This window comes from Pectinophora gossypiella, chromosome 11, assembly GCF_024362695.1.
Source record: "Pectinophora gossypiella chromosome 11, ilPecGoss1.1, whole genome shotgun sequence".
Taxonomy (NCBI): Eukaryota; Metazoa; Arthropoda; class Insecta; order Lepidoptera; family Gelechiidae; genus Pectinophora; species Pectinophora gossypiella.
This window is the reverse complement of record NC_065414.1, coordinates 9,485,640-9,507,993: the sequence shown is the minus strand read 5'-3', so window position 1 is coordinate 9,507,993 and position 22,354 is coordinate 9,485,640. Positions and strand designations below refer to the sequence as shown.

Sequence of the window (22,354 nt, the reverse complement as noted above, 5' to 3'; positions counted from 1 at the left end):
GTCTTTATTGTTTTTTGGTCAAATTCTATCCAAGCTCGTTGCTCTAGAATGAATTGGAATTGACTGTTTAACGCGCTTATATCCCATGCACATTAATTGCATATCTCTAGGGAGTGCTATATAAGCGACGTCTCTGGACAATAGGTTAGTTTCCTAGTCAAATCAGTTAAACATAAACATACATAACAATTTTTACTAAACGTCAAAACACGAAATCACTATGGACTATAAAAAAGCAACATGTGACATCTTAGAAAAACATGACAAATGTCGCACTTATTTTTTTAAAATCACATATAAGTTAATTAGAAAAAACGTTTTTTGTCACCTTTATTTTTTAATAATCAGAATTTCATAATTTATCTTTGGCCTAGGAGCCCAATTCAATTCAAGAGTTGCATATTACTTTAGTCGTAAAGAGCGCGCACGGATTCTCTGACTCGCTCGCACGCACGTGGTAAGGGCGACCAACCTACATCTGTGTATATGTAAGAACGAGATTTTTGTATATAGTGACCGGGCAGTCACTGTGGTCCATATTTCCAAATGAGGAGCGTCGCTTCGAACCCCGGTACTGGACTTGCACCAATGAGTTATTATTTTTTCTTAAGTACAGTTTTCACTAACACAGTTGGCTCTCTTTAGATGTCCAACAGAAAGCTCGGTGAAGTGTGGGTACTTGAGATGGATGTACCTCTGACTACCCCAATTAGGATATAGTCGTGAGCTTATGTTATGTTACAAAGAACAAGTAACACAACGGTGTTACTATTGTTCCAACAACAACAACAACAAAGAAAATGCAGTGTCGCACATCGACCCCACTGGGATATGGTCGTGAGTGAGCGTACCCATGAGCAGCAGGTCGGTCTCGATCTCCTCGTAGATGGCGTCGAGCTGCTCGTCGCGGTCGTGCAGTGCGAGCGCCGCGGCCTGGTGGCGCCGCTTCCACTCCGTGAACCCGCGCTCGTCCAGCCGCCGCCACGCCAGCGCCAGGGTGCGGAGACCCTCGCCCGCGAATTTCTACAAACAATAACCACATATTCAGAGTATTTTAAGATACGTACAAACACAATCAATGTTACCGGTCTTGTTCGTCCAAATACTTATGTAACGGTGCCTATTCAGGCAGACACAAACTTAATTTTCGACAGCTCTTAAATGAATGCCGTCCTTCACTAACAATACGTACAAGAAAGAGATGGAGCTAGTTTTAGTCCTGTCAAAATAAGATAAAATTAAGTTGGTGGTTGCCCGAATCGACACCATTGCAATATGCGACAATTGTACAATAAGTAAATATATATAAAAAGGGAAGACTGGCCATAGGGGATAGTGCACAATGTAAAGTTTACACCTGTATCACCATAATGGAAAAGATACTTATTTTTGAATAAGTAAAAGTATGTAGCTAATACAATAACTGAAAAATCGTGAAAGGATAGACTATAGATAGTCTACGAATAGCTATGGACATATTTATAACTTTATAAATAATATTTTAAAACTTATGACAAGTTATATTCGTATTTTGTGTGTATACTTACATTTAAATGCTCCTGCGTTTTTGACTTCATATCCGTATGACTACCAGGTTTTAATCTGTCGTATATTACATTATCAGCACCTTTTGTATATAACCTAATTTCACCATCCTTCCTCAATATCACGGACATTCTTTTCCTAACATTATTAAAATCTAATATACATAACAACTCATACTCCTGAAACAAAAGAAAGGGAAATAGATTATGGTTTATTCCAACTTCTACAACTGGTTTCGACTTCAACTGGGTTTGAATTCGTGTTCGGATCATAGGTAATTATATCACATGGTTTCCAGAATTTGTGCTGTTAATGGCTATACAGGTTCGCCCCCTATAAACACTGCTGGCGAAAAGTGGGTATTTTGCCTACCCCTTCAGGGAGACAGACGTGAGCTATGTTATGTTTTGTTATATTCTTTCAAGTATCTGTGACTTACGACTCTCCAAGTCATAAACTCTCTGGAGTTCTAGACTTTAAAGTTAGTAAAAAATCGCGAGATCATATTGCATCTTGAAATAATAGAATATTTTTCGCTGGCAATCAGTTCCATGAACAACACCAATCAAAGTATCAGAAGATCAAAAGTTTTTAAAGACAAAACTACAGAACGGTTCCAAACGCGACTTATAAGGTACAAAAATTATGTGACATGGTTTGGCTTACCTCTGTTTTACCCATAACTTCTATTGTAATACTATTAGGCGAGCGTCCTCTGAAGACAAACCCAAAATTCCTGGCCGCAGACACTAGAGCCGCCTCATCCGGAGATTGTGCCTGGATAAAATATGTTCGTGAAGCATTAGCATAGATTAGAGAATAATAGTGCGTATAAAACGGATACTCTCCCTCCGTAAACATACGATACGATTCGTTATTCGTTCCAGGGATGATGAGGTTGGTAATCCACCTCACAACCCACACACTAGAAGAAGAGACCAATTCGTATCGGTGCCGAGATCACCCGCTCGGTCTCTCACTTCAGATTCAATGATCGTAATCCTTTAAGGAAAAAGGGAGCGCGCGGACTGAACGCCACACACGGAAGAACGAGATTTTGGTATAAAGTGTCTCCGTGGTCCAGTGGTTGAGTGTTGGGCCCACGATCCGGAGGTCCCAGAGGTTCGAATCCCGGTGGGGACATATCACAAAAATCACTTTGTGATACCTAGTTTAGTTAGGACATTGCAGGCTGATCGCCTGATTGATTAAGAATTGATTGATTGAGTAAAATGATCCGTGCTTCGGAGCTTATTATTCCTTAAGTTCAGGTGACATATGGAAAATCGTTGGACTTCATTATAAATTTACTCTACAACACGGAGTCTCAAGGTGTCTCTGGCGTGTTACCTCTTCAATCAGCATTAAGTCGGACTTGAAATGTACTAATAACACGAATCGTTGTAGTTGATCGTGAGTCGGCTACTACACTAACTATACATTTTGAGTCAAGGGGATTGCTTACAGCGAGATGTCGAGTTGACTCCGGTTATGTTCTTGATGGCATGTCAGATTTTGTCAGCAGAGTATTTTACCATCCGGACGAGAGTGGGTAGCATTTATTATCTCTTCCCGTGTACAGGTGTCAGGGCGCCCGGGCCGAGCCTTAGTTTGTGGTGTACCACCACACTAATATTCCAAGTTCGATCCATTCAGAAATCCCCATCTGGACAGGTTATCTCTACTCGGCTCTATATAAGTTGACTATTTATGCTTACCTGGTACTCAAGTCGTCCGTTCTTCTGTTCAGGCATGACGGTGTGGCAGAGAGCGAGCAACCGGAAGAAATCGTGTACATCCGGATCTCCTCGCTTCACAGCCTCCAGCAGTGTTGTATCGAAGAACTTGAACTCCGGCTCATACTCCGGGTTGAAGGAGAAGTCCAGCGGTTCTGTGCTCTGTTGCCATGACAACGCAGATTAGAACACGGCCGGTCGAGTTTTAAAATGTGCGTTCCCACTGGAGCGCGGCATTGACCAATCGCGAATGAGAATATAATCGCTGTGATTGATCGATTACTGCTTGTCTCCGGTCATCTGCACTTTAGTGGGAACGCATCCGAAGTCTTCGTTAAACATTGCGACGTTGTTGTCGATTAAAGTCGTCGGTTGATATGGGAAATCTGTCCTATGCATGATCGGTCAACTTTTCAAGAACCATATGGTTTTTACTGTTATAATATTTCTTCGGTAATTTAGGATATGTCAAAGTAATGTCTATCATTGTCATAATATCAAATCAGGTGTTTCAGTTGACTTACTGGCGTAAAATATGTATAATGATAGCTGATGCATGTAATTGTCGTAACATGTCTTATTAGAATGTCATCTACAAACACTAACGGGACCGCTCGCAAGCAGCTGGAGTTTCCCATAACATAATACCCGTACGGCGAGTACAATATAAGTAATCTTTAACTCTCGTCAAATCATGACAATTAAACGATTGTTTGGTACCAATTGACTTTTTCCCCTATTCCCATGTCAAAAAATAAATGCCTGGCTCAAATAATTTGGAGTGAATTGCACAGAATTAATAGCTTGTTCGAGTAAAATACTCGCCGTATGTTTAACGAAGACTTTCACACGCATACAATGTTATTGGTGTTAATAAGCTGACTACAATAAGTATAACATAACAACACGATGCAAAGCGTCACATGCAATACAAACACAACACAACTAATGTTAACACACAACACAACATAACATCAAGTTTAGTTGATCTATTGGAATGTACATGTAAGTTCTTTTTTATGTTTGAAATATTAAAGGATAAGAAACCAAAAACCGTGTCAATAAATTCAGCTCATTTTAATACATAAAATACGTTAGTGTTCAGATTGTAGTGTATCCAAGAAACGTGAAAGATTTGTGTATTATACAAGAGTTCCAATACCTAAAAGATATAGCTTGCGTAGAAGGTTTTACTAGATTATGTGACAAGTTAACAAATATTCGTTTCTCTAGCAACACAGGACGCAAGTACACTGTGCTTGGGATTTTAGAAGTGGTTATTTTTCTAGATCGAAGGTAAATTGCATAGTCTACTCGCCTATGTTACGGTCAGTAAGTTAGCCTAGTACCATTGAAAGCTTTAAGAAGGTAGCAACTATTTTGTTCAAATATGGGTTTCAATAGTTCTTTTACAGGAATGAAACTTAAATTACCCGCATTTTGAACGAAATATCGCTTGCGAAGATCACAGTCTTCCGGAAGAAAGAAGTTTACGATAGATGATACATTCATTCGCTTCCTTTTAATCAAAGAGAACCAAATCAACTGGTATAGGTTTTAGACGGCAGTTTTTTCCGTAAAACCGATTTTGGTCTCATTTTTGGCAGGACCAAAAGTGTCCCCGATAAGAAGGCCTGGCCAAGTTGCAAATGTTTCTAAGTGAATAATCCCTAAAGTATAACTCCTCCGATAAAATGGCCACTTTGCGTCAAAGATGATGCGTATCTGTGAGTTATAAGTTAGCGAGTGTCGATTAAGAACATTTCAACTTGGCTGGGCCCTAAGGTCGGATGCGAATGAACGTACGGCGGTGCGGACAGGGTATAGAGGTATGTGGTATCGTACGGTGCGGTCCTTGTGCCGTGCGCCGGGCGTGGAGCGGCCCTGCTCGTGCTCGGTGTCGAGCAGGCGCGCGCGCGCCGCGGCCTTGCAGCCCGCCGCCGCGCCGCCCCCGCCTGCCCCGCCGCCCCCGCCTGCCCCGCCGCCCCCGCCGCCCCGCGACGATAGCTGCACCACCACACACGTCACACAGGCGCCTACCACCCATACGCCTACCGCAACTATCTAAATGCTTACTCTACGTCTTCCTAAAAGCTTCGACGGACCTTATTATAATCCTCCAGTGACCGCTCCACTTGATGACAGATCGTTACGAGCGTGTCGCGTGTATCGATCGCTCCGTCGATGACGGTCCACCACACCTTGTGAGTAGGTAAATCAGTGTCGCTTCTGAGTACTAATTAATGCTCCATTACAATTTAAACTTTACGACCATGCTACAGAATACCATGTCATTATATTTAATGTATTAACGTAGGCGGACTTCGTTTGACAACCAACCTAGTATTTCAGTGTATTCGTTTAAAAGTTCATAGGTAACAAATAGCAGATGTGCCCGACCATATGTGTACGATCTACTTCTCTGCGGTGTCTTTACATGCAAAAAGTATAAAAATCAAAGTCTAGTGAGTGGCGGGTGGTAGTGTCGTGTGAAATAAAATATGGCAATTTTTGTACAGTGCATGAATAATCGAAATTAAAACTATGTCGCAGCGTGTATACTCTGTACCCATGCACAAACTCGAAGACAAAACACAGTATGACATGATAGATGTCGAACGCTCCACACCATCATACAGAGACACCCGAAGCGGGACGGACAAACAGATTCAATATCATTACAAATCACTCCGAATCTCTTGAATTCTTCAAAAGGACAAACTCAAACACATGCAAAACAAAATCGTGGGCTCTTTGCGTGCCTGTTCCGATGTCAAGTGTTTAAAACTAAGGCCTACATGCATACTGGATGTGTCTTTAGGAATATTCTATTGCTGTGCCTGCTACTGGTCTGTAAAGAGTGGTGTGCCGTATAGATTGTCAACTTACGTCTGTGAGTTCGATGGTCTCGCCGGTGTGTTCGTCGACGACGTCGCCGTAGCAGACGCCGGCGATCGAGCATTTGTTGAACGTCATTATGTTCTGCGTCAGAGTGCCCGTTTTGTCCGAGAAAATGTATTGGATTTGACCTGGAGACAATTACAGCGGTGAACATTTGATGTGGTAATCATTATGAATTTGTGATACAACATGGATTTCTATCCAAAAATGTGCTTGCATCATTCTGCAGATTTTATGAACGAAGCGGCCTCCGTGGTCCAGTTGTTGAGCATTGGGCTCACGATCTGGAGGCCCCGGGTCCGAATCCCGGTGGGGACATATCAAAAATCACTTTGTGATCCCTAGTTTCGTTAGGACATTACAGGCTGAACACCTGATTATCCGAAAGTAAGATGAGATGATCCGTGCTTTGGTAGTCACGTAAAGCCGTTGGTCCCGGTTACTACTTACTGATGTAAGTATGTAGTCGTTACATGTGCCATGTCAGGGCTTTTGGCGGCTCAGTAATAACCCTGACACCAGGGTTGATGAGGTTGGTATTCCACCTCACAACCCACACGAAAAGAAGAAGATAAACGAAGCCTCGTTCTAGTGACTATTTAAAACCGACTTTTACACTACGTGTTCGAGGAATTAGAGCTTTGAGTACCAATGATGTAGACGTTATATGAGTATACAAAACTCATGTACCAACCTAATTCTTCATTCAAGGTGGTAGTCCTCGCTTTAGCGGCGGTCCCAGTCTTTTCGTAGTACATCTTCTCATCCCAGTTTATGAGGAAACTTTGCGCAAATCTTATTACCTAGAACAACAAATAATACATATTTAAAACACATAATAACGGGTTCATACTCCCGATATTTCGACACTGTTGCAAGTGCTGACTACATCATAATTTGGTTTTATAATAATTTTGATATCCCTGTAATTCCTCTTTATAATTACTCTTTAACTCTGGATTACAATCTACAGACTAGTCACCGACTATGATATTGGCGTACTAGTCGACTTTTTCGACTAGTCGGCATATCTATAATATTTTTTTTCTACTCCTCTACTTTAATCTGGCATTTAAATAACCAAAAAGTCTAATATAAGTACATACATAATTAAACTCTTTGAAAAAGTGTACGCTCTATGGCCTATAAAAGCATTGTTTACAAAGTGTAACTGTACTATAATGTCGCCAAAAAAGCATTGTTGTTGTTTTTTTTTTTGACCTGGAAACTGGCACCTTTACTTTGTTTGGTGCCATATGGGTGCCATAGATATTTTTTTTGTTTTGGTTTTCCCCGAAGGGTAAGGCAAAGGGAACTATGCCCATACAGCCATTTCTGACGTATTTTTTTTCTTGATGATTAATGAAATGATGAAAGGTGATGATGATGAAACCTAAGCCCCCACCCTCGGAGTAGACTCCTACTCCGAACCCCAAACGAATTAACTCAAAAGTCCGCATAAACTTTTGAGTTATGAAGCGGCTTCCCGGCACGAAGCGAAAATAGGCAGATACACTTTGTTCCTTGAATACTCCAATATAATAACACTCGCGAATGTCTTCCGACTAACTTAATGCGATCATTAACCACAAAACACCACTTCGTATTAATTATTTAGATTACTCAATGAAGAAAGCAACTGTCCCGTTCCCGTTTCCCGCCGAAAAGCCGTGCCATAGATATACTATAAAAAAAAGTATACATTTGCCGCCATTTTCCCGCGCGTTGGAAAATAATTTTTATAAATAAAATTTTTCTTTGTATAATTTTTGTTTCATTTAAAATTACGTCGTCGTAGAAAAAGTATTGTATGCAACGTTGTATAACTAGGTCAAAAAATGCTCGTGGCGTCTCTTATTGCGATGTTCGCCAAGGCTCACATCGCAACTCACGCCACTCGCATTTTTTGACCCTTCTTATACAACTGTTGCATAAAATACTATTCTTTATCCGCAATCTCTTTCGCATCAAGCTGTATGCACTTTATCTTTCTACTCTGTTGTTGCACGATCTGCGCTAAAATGCTATTAGTACTATAAACATATAGTAAACATATAAAGGGAAAAATCCATATTGGACGCCACATAAACAAACTTCAATAATGTAAACATCAAAAAGATAAAATAATTGAAAATAATTAAAATTATGCGCCTAAAATACTCATTGTGGAGGGCGTTAAAAATATAAATACTCACTTCGACGGAGACATAGAGCGAGATAGGCACGACAGTGTTCATGACGATGGCGTAGGAGAAGAATACGAGGAAGGCAATGACGACGGCGCCCGAGGCGGGCTCGGCCGGCACCAGCGTGTCCCACGGCAGGTACACCTGGAAGTAGCGCCCCACCAGCCACTCCCACACGCCGCACGCCACCGTGCAGAACACGCACATCGACAGCAAGAAAAATACTATCTGTTGGGGAAACAATACACATCAAATTAAAAACATACCCGTAAATATAACCCACCCACAAATATAACAGGCATTCGCCAATAGGCTAGTTTCCAACTAGTCAAATCAGTTACTTTTTACTGAACGTTAAAAAACGAAAATACTATGGAATTTGTATGAAAAAGCAACCTGTGACGTCATAGAATAACGTGACAAAATGTCGCACTTATTTTTACATTTTTCTTTATTAAAATTCATAAATAGGTTAAATAGTAAAAAGAAAAGTTTTGTCATCTTTAGATCTGTCTTTATTTAGTAATCAGAATCTCGTAATTTATCTTTTGACCTAGGAAACTACCCAATCGACTGAATTATGGGGAGCGCTAATGGATCTCAGTATGTAAATAATCCCCTAAATTATTACATAAAAGTAAGTAAAATACTGATATTTGAAGTACTTGTATTCAACTTGTATTGTATTTTCTAGAAGGCAAATCGATCGACAACTATGGTAATCCTCTAAATTATATTGTAATGTTACACTCGAAATGTTATATATAATTTGTAAGCAATTACAGACTTTCCTATTATCAATTAGACAATTAATATTTATATAAAATTGCTTAAAATTTCCTTTTCCTGGTAGTAAGCAGGATGTGGGCGGTATAATGTGTAACAATACAAACATAACTACACTACACTGTGTATAATCGTTTATGAATAGTATAATAATGCCGCCCACACACTGTAAGGTGAATAGGTAACCTTCGCAACGTTTACAAGTTCGGCGTATTGGCCTTTTGATAAAGGTTGCTTTGCTATTATCAACACGATGTAAACAACCCCTCCTATGAGCCTCTTAAATTTTCTTTTTAAGGGAACCGGATACGGACTTATTTGTCATATCATATAAAAACCTTGTTTATTACATACATACATTCACGCATATTCCCACCGGGGTAACGAGAGACCATGGAATTTCATTTGCTTGCCTGACACCCTTCTCTTGCTTCATCCACATTCATCAATCGTTTTATACACGCACGCCGGTTCAGAGTAGATCGAACCTTATTTATTACTTAATATATATTTGTATATTCATTATACAATTTAAATCAGGAACTACAGTAGAATTCCACTGGCCACTGAAACATTACTTCCGCACCATCTATTAAAAAAGTCATGACATCATAATTAATGTATGCTCATTGGCTAAAACTGCGTGTTCACCTCAGAGGGATCAAACCGTATGGACCATCTCCATTCACTTTATTTAGCTATATGAGGATTAGCTGATATAGTGAAAGCAGAATAAATAGAAACAAGAAATGACCTGAAAGCAATGGATGAGACTAACACAGACCAGAAATAATCGCGTTAAAAGTGGAAGACTACAGCTGCACGTGCTGACCACGTGCAGCGGGCGCAGGGGTGGATAAGTGAACGGGTAGATGAAGATATATTACATCCATACATAAGATCACACATAGGGGTAACCCATTGGAGGTAAGGCACTATTAAATAATATAAAATACTTACCCCTATAATAAGAAAATTGAGTAGCCTATCTATGCTGGTGCGCTTAAACTTGGTCTTGCCGGAGTTCTGCATGAGCTTGGTGTCCTTGCCGGCGAAGACGACCACGCCATAGCACCACGAGGTGTTGCGCAGCACGCAGCCGCGGAGCAGGATCTTGTCGTTGTCCAGCGAGAAGTGCTGGTCTCGCCAGCTCAACGTGCCTGAGGGAAACATTATCCATATTTGTTAGACATCCGATAGGAAACCTTGATTGAGTACTGGTCGAAATACGCTAATTTGATTATCATTGAACCATCAACTAGACAAAATCACAAAAAACGCTATACTCAAATTCAAATTCAAAAATATCTTTATTCAGTAGGTAACATAATTACACTTTGAATCGTCAATTTTTACATAACGAACGTCTCATCCGCCTAAAACTACTGCAGCTTCTCACAACCTGTATAGCCGGGGAAAAGAAGCTGCAAGAAAAACCTAGGCACGGGGCCCTAGACGTTCTTTAAAAAAAAACAAAATATTGTTATACAAAGTACTGTAATTAACTCGTGAGAAAATAAAAAATCTTCCAATTATAGGCTACTTGACAACCTAGTCAAATGAGATACTTTTAACGAATCGAAGTTTGTATAGAAATACTGTCCTGGAACGTCATCAATAAAAGCTGTCAAACGTCGTACTCATCGTTACTTAATTCGTAAATTCTGAAATAAGTCGAAAAGTAAAATGATTGGTTCCTATTTCTAGATTAGCATTTTATAATTTATCTTTGACCCAGTCAAATACCCTATTATGGGATCGAGCGAACATAGTGTAGGAGCTTCTACCCCTACTATCATCATCCCCCTAGCATTAACCTGTTTTTTTCACAGGGTCAGCTTACCTCAGCTAAAGATTTAACAGGTCCGGTTTTTTTACAGAAGCGACTGCCTGTCTGACCTTCCAACCCGCGAAGGGAAAACCAGCCCAATACATCTTCGAACACGGCAAAATACGGCAGACGCAAGATTGTTATGAGTTCAGTAGTAAGCAGTTACGTAAAGGTCATAAATGAGAAAATTATTCTAAGTATTTATTTCGGTACCTACTGGTAAGAGAATAAGCGGAATCAGAAGATATAAACAACGCTAAAGCAAATATGAAGACACTTTTTACTTTACCAAGATTTAAATGTGTTTAAAATAACAATTGACCTTTTGAAATCCAGTCTTTACTGTGCTAACGAGTTTAGACTTAAACGATTATCTAATTAGGTAAAATATGCTAATTGAGTGTGTAATAACTAGTTAGCACCGTTTAGATACCTGTGCAACGTCCTACTTGACGATAATAAATAAGGATGAGTGTTTTGTCATATTTACGAAATGTTTGTTTACACTTATAAAATGCAGAGCTGCGTGTTAATGACATAATATATTATCACGAACATGAAGTGTCTTGTGATCAAAGATTACTGGACTAGAAGATAGTTTAATGACTTATTATATTGATGAAACGAAATACCAAAAACGAGAAGGCTAGAACAGTACGTTTTGATCTGAAGGGTATCTTTTTTACATCATTTGAATTATAGTTATTAGAAATTCAAATTCAATTCAAATTGGTTTGATGATTAGGTTAGAAACAAACTCTAGCTGGTAAGTAACTTATAGGTGGACAGTTTCAATTTATCTAAAATATTACAATCTTTTATAATAATACTTTTACAAAGTATTATCTTCTTTATATTTTTATTCCTTAAAATGTTTGTCAATAAAATGTTTAATCAAAGTAAGTAAATAAAACATAATCAATTAGTTCAAGTCACTTCAAAGTTGATTGAAATGTGAAGCGGACTCGGGTTTGCCTATCACTTTATCAAGCTATGTTCTAGGAATGAATCGATTTGTGTTGTTTATAAGATATTTTATATATATATATAGAAATACAGAAATACATAAACACACGCCCGTATACCCTGTCGGGGTAGGCAGAGCCAACAAGTCGTGAAAAGAAGACTTTCAGCCACTTTAGATTTTGATGTGATTAATCACTAGCTCCACCAACCATTTTCAGCTGATGATTCAGCCATTTTCCGTCGCAAAAGTATCGAGCTGCAAATTAATTTAAAAAACACCTAAAATCTTACCATCCACCATCCCTCTCAGTATTCGTTACGATGTCACTAAATCCCTGTACAGGCTATTTATATTCTTTTATGTTTAAATTACTAGCTCATAGCAATAACCTTATGTGGTTTTTGTACACCGACGTCAACGAAAAAGGCTGCTTTAAATCTTTTTTTTACACCACTGTTTAAAACAGACCTTGGGAGACTAATGAAATAAAACTACACCTTTGCAGCATTTGGCAACTACACCTTATCTTTTAATCGTCATAATACTATGGGAAGATATCGCATAATGTAGAAATCATAAATTTCGCACGCATTACACGTTGTTTTTATAAACTTTCATTCCGATGAGAATTACGAGCAATTATTGGCTCTGCGGTTAGCGTAATGGAATATTACCTAACTAAAAAAGCCACTATAGTGCGAAAAATTGAATTATTACAAGTTCAACTTTCATATTCTACTTCCTCTTCTAGTTTCGTGGCATTGGTTATTAACGACTTCAATGTATGTGTGTATGTGAGTTCGCAGTGAGAACCATGTTAGAGCATTAATTAATTGTTGCGACACCCACGATAGGTTCCCCGACATTTTGCAAACCCATTGCATTTGTTTCGCAAGGCGATGGGTGAACGAACCGATGCGATGTACGTTGGTTACAAGAACTATTAGCTGCAAGTCACTATTTTAGCTTAACACAACGTAGTAATCTTTATTGCTCGCCAGTAAAACTATAAAAGTAGGCTAGTTGACACTTAAGTCATATCTACGCCACACTAAATAAAATAATATTATGCAATGTTGTCAAATAGGTATATCTGGGGAGTTAAAAAGGTCACAACGGAGCAATTCATCTAAGAAAGCAATATTAAAATTTGACATTTATGTGCATTGCGCACTTACTTTTTTTATATGCGCAACTGTCAAATTACATTATTGCTTTTTTAGATGAATTGCTTCGATGTGGCCTTTTTAACTCATTTGAACAGTAAATGTTATAAAATTAGTAAACCAAAAATAATGTATGCATTTTTTGTTATCATCTCCATAGCGTTATCCCATTGTTTGGACTATTGTGTCTGGAAATCTGGGCCTTAGGTTAAGGATGTTCTAAGTGGCTCACCATCAAACTTGTTAAGTAGGTTGTTGGGGGTCTCGCAGACGATCTCGCCGTCGAACGCGCCGAGCTGGGCGTCGTCCTGGCCCATCGCGGCCGTCTCCAGAAGGCACTGACGACATTTCAAGTTCGTCTCCCTGTTGACAAATATTTGCTTTAAGTATTGAGAAGATCAGAAGAGTATGTCAATAGACATGTACTAGAGAGAGAGAGAGACAGAGAGAGAGAGAGAGATTGGATGGAGCTTGTACAACACCGCAACGTCAGGAGATACATAAGAGAGCACGACGACGATGTGGTTTGCCCAGCAGTGAGATTGTAGACATAGACTAATAATGTGTATTTGTGTGCTGTTTGTTTGAATAAACGTTTTCTCTCTCTCTCTCCCTCTCTCAATAATAGTCATATAATTATATTATATCAAAAGGCCACCGAACAACCTCGCAGAGATTTATAAACAAAGAGATTTAAATCGCAGAGATTTAAATTTTTCAACTTTACCTTACATGCTTTAATATGTGTGGACAAGTACAATAAAAAATTCAAAATTATTTTTAGGTCAGACAATAATTCTTTCAAGCCCCTACATACGACTTTAGACTTAAGAAAGTGTTGAAGCTATTATTGATTCAAATTATACAGTTTCGTAAATTCTGACAGTTGCTAACCAAACACTCGTTAGTTAGTACCTATTTTCTGTTTTTTGACATGATATGAATTTACACACACGTCAGACATAAACAAAAACTACTTCTAACAGTAACACGAGTCTCATTATTTAATTGAACGCGCGTCAGTGGAGCAGGGCTGAAGGAACGGTTTTGCCAACATAAACATTTCTGTGACAGTTGCTTCGAAATAATGGTCAAATAAAACATTTCCTCAGTTAGCCACGTACAGTCATGAGCAATATAATGTACCCACTTTAGGACTCTGTCGCACTAACATATTTGACATTTAGTGAGACTTACAGTGCAATTTGTCAAAAAATTAATGTGAAATGGTACTAAAATGTATGCAGATTATGCTCGTGGCCGTCCACGTAGAAAATGTACGGCTCCAATTTCACCCGGACGTCACGTGTGTCGTACTTAATAGAATGGACGCTAAAAACACAATTGTTTATGAGATCATAAATTTTGACACATCCACGCCTGTTTTAACTACTATGACGTATGTGAACGCATATATGTTTATCATTTCAATAGGCATGTGTCTAATGATGTGTTTGAAGGCCAGTGAATATATGAAGCGAGATTTCAAAATATTTATCGATTTTCTTAACACGCATTTGCTACGAGCCGAGAAAGAATAGAACTAACAATAGAAGTCAGCAAAAAGTGTCTATTAATTGCTTTACAATAAGCATATGTCACGATATTTATCTTCATAACCCCCATAGCATTATCTCGTTTTTCACAGGGTCCGCTTACCTAATCTGAAGATTTGACAGGTAAGGTTTTTTACAGAAGCCACTGCCTGACTGACCACGATACACGAAACAACTACGACGATATTATATTATATATAGCTTTTAAATATATATAATTGATTTTTGTATAATATAATTCCTTTAACCTTTAAGACCTCGTCTTTAACAACTAAGCTAACTAGCTACTACAATTATTAAGACAGCCGAAGTTTACTAGTGCATTCTGAGGCGCTCGAACTCAAATATATCTCTCGAAAAAGTGTAACAAAATTCATAAAATGTGACAATTGGTTATAAATTCACTGTACTTAACTTTCCAGGCTACTTTCCCCAATCAATACAGATGGCGCTGTCGATATTTAACGTGATAATTGCATATTACTCGGGTACATAATTAGTCAAAAATACAAAGTGCAGAAGCATATATAAAAATAATTGCTGCTTGATATTTGGATCACATTATGTATAGTAGTATATTGATACCTATGTTGCTTCTCTTTATTTTGATCAAAATAATAATAGGTGGAAGATGTAATTTTGTGCCTTGGTGTGATAAAAAGGGTCATCATAATTTATACCCAAAAACAAAGACTTAAGATACATATATGTCTGTTATCCATGTAATTTAGAAGGTTAAACGAAGGAAAATTTGTACAGTGCCATCTATACCGTTCTTGAGGAACCTGGCCTGGAAAGTCCCTCATTGCGATGCGAGTTTATTGTATTTTATCTCGAGAGTGAGACGTTTCAAGAAGCTTCTGCCTAACTAGATTTTAGAATGAACAATATTTTACTTAGTCCGGAAAATATCGTATACTTGGTATGTAACACCGTATTACGTTAAACGGAACGGCTTTTATATTTAAGTTTGTTGATGGAATGATTTCACTATATTCGCGATTGTTACCGTGGAAAACTGGATCAAACATGTATAAAAGGTTGAAAATAACTTTTATAGGCGCAAGTACGACGACGGATATTAGTGCCATAAGCTTTATAGCGTCGCGCGAGGTGTGTCAAGTATACATTTTTATTATGATTCAGATTGCACTTTTATTTTTAGTGCTAAGACGAGAGTGATGAAACTGTTTTGTGGAGTACTTTTTACACGCAAACATTGTATATTATCAAAAAGAAAGGATTGGTTACAACACTTATAACGTATGAGTGACATATCTCTCTGCTCTTTCGCGCTAGGCGATGCACTTTATATCTGTCCTGCTGTTATTCTAATCATGTTATATTTTAAGGGGTATAGTTTTGTGAACCAGTTCCTTTTTCCATGTGATGGAATGATTTTACCGCCATAATTCAGTATGTGCTTTGGGACAAGCCCTATTTGGCATTTTACTAAGTAGGAATTCATTACTGGATCTAGGCACTCCACAACCCACTTTTAAGAGTTGTAAGTATGTATTGTGTTACAGAAATGTACTCAAAACATAAACAGCAAATCAGTATACAGAAATGGGTCGTGTACTAGGTTCAAGATAAATTATGTAATTCTGATTACTAAATAAACACACATCCAAAACTAATGAAAACATATTTTATTTTACTATTTAACTTATTTAATGACTTTTAATAAAAAAAAATGTAATAATAAGTCCGAAATTTTATCACGTTTTTCTAAGACGTCACAGTGTGCTTTTTCAAACAAATTCCTTTATTTTTTAAAGTAACTGATTTGACTAGTTGGAAACTAGCCTGATATGCCTTATCTTTATTTCCCAACACCAGCATTATGTCGCAATGCAACGACAGATGGAAACAGACTCGCAAATGCCACATTGCACATTCAAATGCGATATTTTAACAAACACGACATTTTAAAATGGCAAATGTAAATTTATCTGACTCTGTCATAACTGGGAACTGCATGCATAACGATACGTAGTTTTATTATTTATTTTGTGGGTGGAGGTGTGTCTTCTATCGTGTAACCTCAACATCCCTGGTGTCAGGGTTATTATTCAGCCGCCAAAGACTCCTGACACGGCTGTCAGTAGTAACCGGGACCAATGGCTTCGGAAGGCATTCCGAAGCACGGATCGTCTTACTTTCGGACAATCGGGAAATCAGCCCGCGATGTCCTAAGCAAACTAATGAAAGGATTACAAAGTGATATTTGTGACCACGCTCTACCACTGGAGCACGGAGGCGGCTAGTATTGAGGATCAACGGCTTAGCGTGCCTTCCGAATTTTCCATAAAAAAGATATGAACTAACTAATTATTTACCGAGTTTGTGTGTAACAGTACTGTCTGTGATATTGTGTACAAATAAATAAAATGGATATGTCTCACCCGTCGAGCTCGGCCGTCTCGATGTAGCAGAGGCCGTTGGGCTCGGAGCTGCTGAGCAGCAGGATGTCGGCGGCGACGAACTGGTCGTTCTCGAGCCGGATGACGTCACCAACCTGCACCGACGCCCACTTCTCCTCGACGAGCCGCCCATTGCGTAATGTTTTAGCCCGCCGGTGGTTCACTTGGGAGTCGTTTTGGTGGCGTTGCTGGAAGGATAACACCTAGTTAATAATGTGTAATTGAATAGGGAAGAGCACAACGACCTGGTCCGATGCGGTGAGGAGGATACTAGGGGAAACAGGTGTCGAGTGGTTCATGCAACTGGGAACCGCTTGGATAGGAGAGAAATCCTTCGTGGTCGCGATGCTCAGTAACGAATAATGTGAAAACTATATGTGGAAGCTCATGCCGACGTATTCTGTTACATAAACTCACGCACGCCCCTAATAATTGCTTAGGCGAAGCCAGGTCGAGTCGCTAGTTCTGTAGTATAATAAAACCAAAATCCCATACTCATATCGTACCGTAATCCTTAATGGGGTGAGCAGAGTAACATGTGATTAGAATACAACTTGCAGCCAGTTTTGGTATGAAGTCCATAAATTAATAATACCGTATGGTATAGACCAGGTGGTCAGTCAATTGCCCATAATATTGGGCCATCAGTTACAAGACACAATCCCTCTGACATGAGGGTTTGACCCCATAAGATATTTTACGATAAATAATCAGCGATTCTTCCTTTACTATTATTTGTGAGTTTTCCGACTAGCTGTCATGCGTAGCGGGTAGCATCTTAAGATAACATATTCCAGTATTTACCCACCGTCTATTATAAAGTACAATATTACCATACAACAACATACAATACAATACAACATACAATATAACATAGAACACGTTCAGCTGCTTCTCTTCCCGGGCATGTCGTAAAAACCGACAGAGGGATTGTGTCCTCTAACATGATGGACTAATGTTATGGGCGATAGGCTGATCCCTTATCACCATAAGGTTCATCATATCCATCTTTGGAATTCGTATCAACAGTGGCTGCAAGTTGTCTTTGATTACTTGTGGCTCTGCCCACCCCATTAGGGATTACGGGCGTGAGTTTATGTATGTATGTATGTATTACCATAAGCTCACGACTATATTCCCGATTGGGGTAATCAGAGGTACACGACACGGTAACCTAGTTCCAGTCTTGATTATATTTCCAATTTCAATTCAAACTTTTCATTCCGTTGAATAGCATATGCAAAAACCGATCTGTTTACATTATGCAGTGTTGTGTACTGTTCGAATCCTCACATAAAATAATGTGGCAACACTAGATTAAGTTTTTAATTTCTACCACAAGATGGCGGTTCTAACACTCTTTACTCAAACTCTTTGCTTACTCACTCAACATCTAAATATATAAAAGGAGAAACTGACTGACTGACATATCAATGCACAGCCTAAACGGCTAAACGTAGGCACTTGAAATTTGGAAGGAACGTAGCATAGGTACCGTAGAGGTTCACTAAGAAAGGAATTCCCAGAATTCCCACGGGAACGGGAATTAGCGGGAAAATCCTTTTGTATGAAAAATCTAAACCGCTTAAGTTAGACGCTTGAAATTTGGCATGCAGGTACCTTAGTTAACTTAAAGCTTAGTTGCAACAGGATATTGCAAAATTCCCACGGGAACGGGAGTTAAGGCGAAGAAACATTTGTATGAAAAAATCTAAACTGCATAAGTTAGATGCTTGAAATTTGATATGCACTTCCAAACACACAAAGATCTATCTTTTATAACACGCCACGCGGACGAAGTCGCGGGCAAAAGCTAGTGTAACTATAAAATATAATATTATTAAATACAGTCCAAATTTAACTTTTATGTGCAATTTTATTTAAATTAACTCCAGCTCCACACATGTATTCCTTCGCATTTTCTCTCGACCTTGTTGGAATAGATTTTTACGGTATGCCATAATATAAGAACAGGAAGCGGTAACGAGTGATTCAACCATTAATTAAAATTTAGTTCGGTTACGTGCTGACCGCAGTTTCTGTTGCCTTCAACGATGATGGAAACGCCTGGACGCACCGGCAGTTAAATCAATATTAATATTTCAAGACTTCATGAAATCTTATATATGATACCTACAGCATTAAACCATATAAATTTTTATTACTAATATTTTTGACGAACACGTCTTGAATATAAATATATAAATTCACCTATTACCTAGTGGAAATACGAGCCTCAACAGTCCCAGTAGCTCAAAACAATATCTAAATTAATAAGCCTGACCGTCCTGTAGTCGGTGAACTGATCGTAATAATCAGTGCCAAATGGCTGATTTTACTTATTCGTGGCTTACGATAAAAACATTACGTTTATATTTTATATATTACTTCTCGACTGACTCGTCTGGGGGTATGGAGCATACTCCACCATCTTGCTCCAGTGCGGATGGGTGGAGGTGGAGGATGGAGGTCTTCTACCGTGCAATCTCATCAACCCTGATGTCAGGGTTATTATTGAACCGCCAAATGACATGGCTCATGTAACGACTACTTACTTACATCAGTAATTAGTAACCGGGACCAACGGCTTAACGTGCCTTCACGCATGGACCATCTTATTTTCGGACAATCAGGTGATCAGCCTGTAATGTCCTAACCAAACTAGAGACCATAAAGTAATTTTTATGGTATGTCCCCACCCACCGGGATTCGAACCCGGGACCTCCGGATCGTGAGCCCAACGCTCAACCACTGGAGCACGGAGGTCGTCAAATACCTACTTGGACCATAAGAATGACCTTTGGAGTGACCCTACTCAGTGTCTAGGTCCGTCTAGTTGTTGTTCATGTTAGGCAATTTATAAAACGCCAAACGACATTGTTTCCACATACAAACATCCTTTTATCCAAACAGTCATTAGTATTTCACGCCTCATAAATCTTACCAATCAATCAAACAATAACGAGTATAACATACATACACACAACTAAAATATTAACGGACAATTTTATGTTGTTTATCATGTTTTATCATCACGGTTATAAAAATGTTTGCCGATCAATTAAAAAACGCTTTAGATAGTGTTTTTGTTTTGTACCAAATTAAATATTGTATTATCCTAATATAATATAATAGTCATCCATTTATAGGCAACTTTATATAAATCTATACTAATATTATAAAGCTGAAGAGTTTGTTTGTTTGTTTGTTTGAACGCGCTAATCTCCGAAACTACTGGTGCGATTTGAATAATTCTTTTTTTGTTGGATAGTCCATTTATCGAGGAAGGCTATAGGCTAAATAACATTACGCTATGACCAATAGGAGCAAAGACAGAGCGGTAAATGTGTAAAAAACGGGGAAAATTATTCATTTTTGAAGGCTTTCTTTGCGTGCGCTGCGAAAACGGTTCAAGATACACAAAAAATATGTATGAAAGAATTATTCCTCTATACATGATCTAAAAAAAAGTCCGCGACGGCATATGTCTATCTTTTAAGGTTTAGTCACAATGACCGTTTTTATGGTACCAAATTTGGTCGAAATAATTTGTTTAAGTTGTATCAACATAATAATATTTATCTTTATTCAAATATAAATACAAATATGTTGTTGGTTAAGAGTACTTAATCTTCTATACTTATAATAAATCTGTAGAGAGGTCAATTCTGTACTTACATTAAATATTTTTTCAAAATAACTATCAGGGGGTGATAAGTGGTCGATACTGATGCCAAAAATGCAATCAGTAAAATTTTTGTCTGTCTGTCTGTCTGTCTGTCTGTCTGTCTGTCTGTCTGTCTGTCTGTCTGTATGTTCCTTATAGAAACAAAAACTACTGGACGGATTTTAATGAAACTTGGTACAATTATTCTTCACACTCCTGGACAGGTCATAGTATACTTTTCATCACGCTACAATCAATAGGAGCAAAGTAGTGAAGGGAAATCCTTTTGTATGAAAAATCTAAACCACTCAAGTTAGACGTTTGAAATTTGGCATGCAGGTACCTTAGATACCGTAGAGGTACACTAAGAAAGGAATTCCCGAAATTCCCACGGGACTGGAATTAGCGGGAAAATCCTTTTGTATGAAAAATCTAAACCACTCAAGTTAGACGTTTGAAATTTGGCATGCAGATACCTTAGGTACCGTAGAGGTGCACTAAGAAAGGACTTCCCGAAATTCCCACGAGAACGGGAATTAGCGGGAAAATCCTTTTGTATGAAAAATCTAAACCACTCAAGTTAGACGTTTGAAATTTGTCATGCAGGTACCTTAGGTACCGTAGAGGTGCATTAAGAAAGGAATTCCCGAAATTCTTACGGGAACGGGAATTAGCGGGAAAATCCTTTTGTATGAAAAATCTAAACCACTCAAGTTAGACGTTTGAAATTTGTCATGCAGGTACCTTAAATACCGTAGAGATGTACTAAGAAAGGAATTTCCGAAATTCCTACGGGAACGGGAATTAGCGGGAAAATCCTTTTGTATGAAAAATCTAAACCATTCAAATTAGATATTTGAAATTTGTCATTCAGGTACCTTAGATACCATAGAGGTGTACTAAGAAAGGAATTCCCGAAATTCCACGAGAACGGGAATTAGCGGGAAAATCCTTTTGTATGAAAAATCTAAACCACTCAAGTTAGACGTTTGAAATTTGTCATGCAGGTACCTTAGGTACCGTGGAGGTGCACTAAGAAAGGAATTCCCGAAATTCCCACGGGAACGGGAATTAACGGGTAAATCCTTTTGTATGAAAAATCTAAACCATTCAAGTTAGATGTTTGAAATTTGGCATGCAGGTACCTTAGATACCGTAGAGGTACACTAAGAAAGGAATTCCCGAAATTCCCACGGGACTGGAATTAGCGGGAAAATCCTTTTGTATGAAAAATCTAAACCACTCAAGTTAGACGTTTGAAATTTGGCATGCAGATACCTTAGGTACCGTAGAGGTGCACTAAGAAAGGACTTCCCGAAATTCCCACGAGAACGGGAATTAGCGGGAAAATCCTTTTGTATGAAAAATCTAAACCACTCAAGTTAGACGTTTGAAATTTGTCATGCAGGTACCTTAGGTACCGTAGAGGTGCATTAAGAAAGGAATTCCCGAAATTCTTACGGGAACGGGAATTAGCGGGAAAATCCTTTTGTATGAAAAATCTAAACCATTCAAATTAGATATTTGAAATTTGTCATTCAGGTACCTTAGATACCATAGAGGTGTACTAAGAAAGGAATTCCCGAA

General features: G+C 38.5%; 1 protein-coding gene across 5 annotated transcripts in view; it reads right to left on the bottom strand.

The window, feature by feature from the left end:
* LOC126370919 (probable phospholipid-transporting ATPase IM) overlaps positions 1–22,354 on the bottom strand; it is a 75,488-nt gene that overhangs the window by 13,622 nt on the left and 39,512 nt on the right. For all 5 annotated transcript variants that reach the window (XM_050016043.1, XM_050016044.1, XM_050016045.1 and 2 more), the window contains 10 exons: positions 17,083–17,288; positions 13,351–13,481; positions 10,115–10,314; positions 8,378–8,596; positions 6,877–6,985; positions 6,171–6,310; positions 3,264–3,443; positions 2,212–2,322; positions 1,548–1,724; positions 852–1,023 (listed from right to left, as the gene is read on the bottom strand). In XM_050016043.1, the coding sequence (XP_049872000.1) occupies positions 852–1,023; positions 1,548–1,724; positions 2,212–2,322; positions 3,264–3,443; positions 6,171–6,310; positions 6,877–6,985; positions 8,378–8,596; positions 10,115–10,314; positions 13,351–13,481; positions 17,083–17,288 (1,645 nt within the window). The remainder of the gene's footprint in view (positions 1–851; positions 1,024–1,547; positions 1,725–2,211; positions 2,323–3,263; positions 3,444–6,170; positions 6,311–6,876; positions 6,986–8,377; positions 8,597–10,114; positions 10,315–13,350; positions 13,482–17,082; positions 17,289–22,354) is intronic.